The sequence below is a fragment of the Pinus tabuliformis genome, chromosome 1_2 (genome assembly GCF_031772625.1).
Source record: "Pinus tabuliformis cultivar Carrire ecotype Pingquan chromosome 1_2, CPIR1, whole genome shotgun sequence".
NCBI lineage: Eukaryota > Viridiplantae > Streptophyta > Pinopsida > Pinales > Pinaceae > Pinus > Pinus tabuliformis.
Window position 1 is genome coordinate 946634253 of NC_142298.1, and position 6780 is coordinate 946641032.

The 6780-nt window shown below is 38.7% G+C and overlaps 1 protein-coding gene across 1 annotated transcript; it reads left to right on the forward strand.

The window, feature by feature from the left end:
- The first annotated feature begins 517 nt into the window (after nt 1-517).
- LOC149209076 (uncharacterized) lies at nt 518-3939 on the forward strand. The gene is made up of 2 exons (XM_089396278.1): nt 518-1123; nt 3400-3939. The coding sequence occupies exons 1-2, from the start codon at nt 568-570 to the stop codon at nt 3858-3860; spliced, it is 1017 nt and encodes a 338-aa protein (XP_089252404.1). The 5' UTR covers nt 518-567; the 3' UTR covers nt 3861-3939.
- Nucleotides 3940-6780: the final 2841 nt, after the last annotated feature.

Sequence of the window (6780 nt, forward strand, 5' to 3'; positions counted from 1 at the left end):
AATACATCCTATTTTTAAATAAAGAATGCTAAATAAGTGGGGAAGACAAAAAAACAAATTCTTGTACGTTAAATAATGAAAGCTAAATAATTGGTGAAGAGAAAAATAATGAAAGAAATGACGACATCCTTAACGAAAACTTTGGCGGTTGGTGAAGGATGCTAAATAATCGGTGAAGAGCGTAAAAATAATGAACCAAAACTTTGGGGCCGCTCAAACTTATCATCATCTCCCAGCGAATATGAAATGAAAATGACGAAAACTTTGGGGGTTGGTGAATTTCCTGGACGCTAAATAATCGCCGAAATGAAAGGGTGATTCCTGGACGCTAAATAATCGCCGAAATGAAAGAGTGGAGTGTACTTTGATTTTTCCGTGTATCATTAAAATATGATTTTTCTTTTCCACTTTCCGACTTTGTCGACTGCTTTTATTTTTCCACTTTCCTGCTTTCCCGACTTTCCTGTTTAGGGTGCGCCTCTTTCCCTTTATAAATAGCTCTTAGATCCAACTCCAAATCACCCCATTGCCCCTCTCCCAATTGCCTCTCTCCCCACCACAACGATCATGCCGTCTCTCTCTTTTCATTTTCCACTTCCTTTGCTGCTTCTCCTCTTCTGCACTTTTCTCTTCTTCTCATCCGCTATGCACTCATTTCACGATGACCGGCAATCACTGCTGGCTTTCAAGAAGCTCATAACCAGCGATCCACATGACGCCATGGCCGATTGGAATGACACCAATATCCCCATCTCCAACTGGACTGGCGTCACCTGCAGTCGTCGTCATCCAAACAGAGTGCTCGCCCTCAACCTCACTGACATGGATCTCTACGGCCCCATCTCTCCTTTCCTCGGTAATCTCTCCTTTCTCCGCTCCCTTGTTCTCGAAGGAAATGCGCTCCATGGTCGTATCCCAACTCAATTGGGACGCCTCTCTCGTCTGAGAACTCTCTGGTTGGACAACAATCAACTGGAAGGACATGTCCCAACTCAACTCAGCGGTTGCAAAAATTTGGTTTCGCTGGCGCTCTCCGTCAACAATCTCAGCGGAAATATTCCTCTGGAGTTGGGTTCCCTCACACATCTGCAGTACCTTGAGTTAGGAAGCAACAGACTCACAGGTAACATTCCTTCTTCCTTAGGAAACCTTTCAGCGTTGCTTAATTTGACACTTGAGATAAACAGTCTCACCGGCGCTATTCCGCCACAATTAGGTTTGCTCACAAGTCTTCAGACCCTTTTCCTCCATGCAAATGAATTGTCAGGCAGCATTCCCATTTCTTTGTCAAACATTTCTACTTTGACTCACTTGGTAATTAATGACAACACATTCACTGGTAACATTCCACAGGAGTTGGCTCTACTCACCAATTTGAATTGGTTACTTTTATTTGAAAATCAATTGAGTGGGAACATACCAATTTCTATTGGAAATTGTTCTAACCTCAAAGTGCTTGACCTAGATGAAAACATGTTGAGTGGGAGTGTGCCATTAGAGTTAGGTAAGCTATCACTTCTTGAAAGGTTAAATTTACGGGACAATGATCTTGATAGTGGCACCACTACAACCATGCCCTTTCTTGTAGCTCTTACCAATTGTTCCCACCTACAAGTACTAAGCTTGAGGAACAATAAACTAAGTGGTGTCTTGCCTCTTGACATAGGACACTTTTCTACCAATTTGTCTTTCTTGTCATTAGGAAACAATAGAATAGAAGGAAACATCCCTCCACATATTGGTAATCTTACCAGCCTAACCTTTCTAAATTTAAGTACAAACCTTTTGACCGGAAACATTCCACCATTAGGAAACCTTAGAATGATAGAAAGATTGTGTTTAAGTAACAATAGATTAGAAGGAAACATCCCCGATGACTTTGAACAATTACAACACCTTGGGCTATTGGACATCAGTGAAAACAACCTCTCTGGAAGGATTCCCAATTCCCTTGCACCCCTTAAACAACTAAGAAGAGTCGTCCTCCATCACAACCAATTATCAGGAAGCATACCTACCAGCTTAGGAAGTTGTCTAAATTTAGAATTGCTTGACCTATCTCACAATATGCTCACTGGTAGCATACCACGAGAAATCGCCAAACTTTACAATTTACATTTCTATTTGAATTTGTCATGGAATTTATTAGAAGGCTCCTTGCCCTTAGAGATTGGTAAAATTTCAATGGCTCAAGCTATAGACGTTTCTTCCAACCGATTGATTGGGGCAATTCCACCTACACTTGGAAGCTGCAGTGAACTACAATCATTGAATTTATCTCAAAATTCCTTCCAAGGCTCTATTCCAGATTCCTTTGAAAAATTACAAAGCCTCTTGAGCCTAGATCTCTCTTCCAACTCCTTATCAGGTTCAATACCAATTACTCTTGAGAAGCTGAAAATGCTTCAATTTTTGAATTTGTCTTTCAACCACCTCACAGGGGAGATTCCGAAAGGAGGGATTTTTGCAAATCAAACAAGTGCCATCTTTTTAATTGGAAATCCCGGTCTTTGTGGACCACACATATTCAATTTATCTGCATGTCCAACGCCAAGAAGTCATTTTCCATTTGTGAAAAGAATATTACTGCCAATCATTGGAGCTCTTGTTTTTATACTATGTTGTCTACTTTTGGTATACTTTTGGAAAGGAAATATACATATGGAAAACTTCAATTTCTCACAAGCTATTTTCCAAAAGCTAGTGCACCAAAGGATCTCATATCAAGAGCTTCACATAGCAACTAATGGGTTTTCCAATGCCAACTTGTTGGGAAAAGGAAATTATGGGTTAGTGTATAAAGGAATTTTGAGTGATGGTTCATTTGTTGCTGTTAAGGTTCTCCAGTTGCAAAATGAACAAGTTGAAAAGAGTTTTAAAGCAGAATGTAGTGTCTTGCAAAAGGTTCGGCATAGAAATCTGGTGAGAGTCATAACTTCATGTTCCAACCTCCAATTCAAAGCTTTGGTGTTCGAGTTTATGCCTAAGGGAAGTTTAGAGAATCATTTGTATCCTGATAGAGATGATAACAATGATGAAGATTTGTGTGAATTGAGGTTGAAAACACGATTAGACATTGCCATAGATGTGGCCCATGCCATGGAATATCTTCACCATGATTCTTTTGTGCAAGTAGTTCATTGTGATATAAAACCCAGCAATGTACTTTTGGATGAAGATATGTCAGGCCATGTCACAGATTTTGGTATTGCAAGGCTAATTGGTGCAACCTCAAATGATTCACTTACATCATCACTTGCTTTGAAAGGATCAATGGGTTACATTGCCCCAGGTATGACTTTTAAAACAATACTTTCACTTGTCTTTTCTTAGTAATAATTTTGTATTATATGGATTGGTTAAGTAAATTTTGATGATTTTTTTTTAATATTAATGCAGAGTATGGATTGGCTGCAGCAATTTCCACAAAAGGAGATGTTTATAGCTTTGGTATTTTGTTACTAGAAATGCTTACTAGAAAGCGACCAACTAGTGACATGTTTGTTGGAGAGCTAAATTTGCACAAGTGGGTGAGCCTTGCATTTCCAAATAGAGTGAAGGAGGTAATTGATGAATTGTTTTTTGAAGAGGTGGATGAATATGAATTTGAAGAAAATAATATATACAATTGCCTCCTTTCTTTGCTACATGTTGGCTTGAGTTGTTCAAAAGATTCACCTGAAGAAAGACCAACCATGAGAGAAGTGGCAATGGTATTGGAGAGTATCAGAAAGGATTTGATGGCAGCTTCAGTTCCTTCTCAAAGATTGAGACGAAGCATATCTAATTTGCTTAGCAATACAAATGAAGCAAGCAATGTTGCAACTGCCTCAAATGATCAAAGTTCTTCTACAATATAGTTTGTGCAAAGTACAATAGGCAATGATTTGAGTCTTGTTAGTCTGCTTACAATAACAATTTTTTTTTTTGTAATTATGTACTATCTATTTGTAATTATTCTTGACATGAAAATTATATGGCTTTACAATAGTACATTATGGAGATTATAGATCTACATTTTGTTTCACTTGTTATCCATCTTTACAATAGTACATTATGGAGATTGTGGATCTACATTTTGTTTCACTTGTTATCCATCTATAAGTCCAATATTATATCCATGAAGTAATCTCTCCAATAATAGTTACTACCAAGAAATTCTTGCATGTTTTTTTACGCCTATAAGTGAAAATATTGTTATATAAATTTAACATAACATATAAAAATTATTTCTAACCTAATGAAATGTTTGTGTGTATTCTTTTAGATCCTAACTTATTGTTTTACATTGTTTACTAAATGTTATAAGTTGAATTTTTAGTTTAGTTGTGAATTTGAATTGGTTGTACTCTTCAAGTATACCATATTGGTCTACAAGTAATGAAATATAAAGATAAATGTTGTGAACCTATAACTTACTAAGCAATTTCTAGTCATATTTAACATATTGCATATTTTCCCAGCTTAAAGAGATGTCCTTATCCTTTTGACCTTTTTATGTCCTTAATGAATACTTGTAGGCCATATAGGTACTTTCTAGAGCTCTCTACATTTTTGAATAATCGCTCTAGCATATATCATAGATCTTTCAATGGAGAACCACTAACTACAATGGGCCCTCGGGTTCCCTTTTTGTGATGGTCGAATTTCTTGTAATTCCATAATCCTGTAGAGTGTAATTGTCTTGTAGGCAGTGTCCTGAGTGTATCAGATTTTGGCTTTTTGCTGGTATCCCAGGGTGAGCCTGTATTTCTTGCTTTAAGTCCTGTAAACTCATCCCTTTCCGGAGCGTCCAGCAGAGATGGCTGCCTTCCAGCGTTTTGATGAAGATTACTATCGAATCTGTCTCGATAGCATGCCTCTCATTGCCTTTTATCTGATGCCTGTGTGCGTATTCTATGAGACCTCCCAAGTGGTACTCTGCCCTAAGCAGCGTTCTGTCTGTGCAGTTCATCTGTTTGTTTTGGTTCTGCTCACAGCTTGACACCCTGACTGGCTCTCTTTGGCTCAGAAGGGGAACCACAGGGCCCATTGTAGTTAGTTCTGTAGACAGAGCATCCAGGCGAAAATCCCCAACCTTCTTCTGTTGTGCCCAGTCCACCATATAGAGAGTGTTTGTTGAAGATCCGTCAAGCCGATTGCTTACAGGGATGGAACATTGGCGGTTGTCCGGATCTGGCCAGTACTTGGCCCGATATATTGTTAGGCTGCCCATTTTTGAGGGCCCCCTTCCAGATCTGTAAGAAATGTCGTATTTCGGAAATGGTTAGGCCTTCCAAGTCCCCTGAAGGCCACGCGTTCCCGTCAAATTCTCCCCATCAGCGAGCTGTAGGGATCCTCGGATCTGAGGGATTTGATTGAGCTCTAACCTTAACAGGGATCCTGCTGCTGCAGAGCTACCTAAATGAGGGTAATTTATCCTTGTAGAAACCCGTACAATTACGTGGTATATCAGATCTGGGGTGCTTTGTCGAATCCCTCTGGAATCATTCAGATCCAGCGTCCTGGGGTCGCTCCCCTGACAGTCCCTACTCTTAGAGACGTCAACAGTCCGCGCTGCGATGACAAAAACGAGATCTTCCTTATAAGCGGACACGAGATCTTCCTCAGAAGCGGACAGGTTGTATGCGGCGCCCAATCCAGATCCGGGCTTTACCATCAGCAAGGGCTTGATATCGTTGCACAGGATCCAGTAGTGTGAAAGGGCATAAATCGCTCCAGATTCGATGGTGAGACGAGCTTCAGGGGAGGAGATGGGCGCCGAGGACTCAGCTTGAAGTTTTGGTAACCAGGCGCTGCGGCCCTATTATGCAGCGGCTGCGCTTACTGTTGCCATTGTTTCCTGCCGAGAGCTAGGGTTCCCGTCTAAGTGCACCTTTGAGAATACCATGTAGTCCGGAATTGTTATTACTATTATTGTTAAAGGGAGGCATTTTATGAAAAAAAGAAGGTTTTAGGCTAAGTGGTCCTACTAGCATCAAATAGGCACAAGCTTTTCTCATATTGTATAAAGGTATGATTATTTCAAAATAAGAAGTCACATTGAAGCTATTTTCTATTCCTCATATTTCTTAATGGCATGCTTGTTTCCCATGTTAGTGATATTTTTATTTTAATTTGACAATAATGATTCACATACATGGATACTTCATATCTTAAGATTGCTATGTCAAATATAATTTTACAAAGATATTTGTTCTTAACATGGATTTGGTTGTCATCTTTCCTTTTTCCAAAGAAAATTTAAAGGACAAAATTTCCCCATGAGTGCAATTTTAAATGTTTAAAACATAACTTAGTATGACATTTATATTTGTAATTTACGTGTTAAAATATAATGATTTTTCATACGAATAGTACTTCGCCAATACATTTATAATGAAGGGAAAAATGCATGCAATATTTTATACCCAATGTCTACAATTGCAATAGCCATTTACCTTGAAAATTTTGACCATGTATGATTCTTAAATCTGCATAGTAGTTTTAGAAGATTCATTTCTCCTAAATATTTCTAGATACCTTACAACTACAACTTATAATGTGTTCATGGATGGCTACACTTTTATTTGCATAGCTAGTGTAGAGTACTTAATAATATTGGGTGCCTATTCCTTAGGGTATATGTTACTATTGGGTTTGGCTCTTTGATGGTTATAAGAGGATTCTTAATGATATGGAGTGATACTCCATGCAAGGCTAATGTCCTCTCACCTTGGGAGGATATGAAAAATATAAATCCACATCTTTCATTTCCACTACAATTATTTAGTTTATAAC

Bases quoted from the DNA above. Each gene is read 5' to 3' on its own strand.
- LOC149209076 (XM_089396278.1), top strand. From the start codon at position 568: ATGCCGTCTCTCTCTTTTCATTTTCCACTTCCTTTGCTGCTTCTCCTC. The intron at 1,124-3,399 runs GTAACATTCCTT...ATATTAATGCAG, and splicing joins AGGAAGCAACAGACTCACAG to AGTATGGATTGGCTGCAGCA.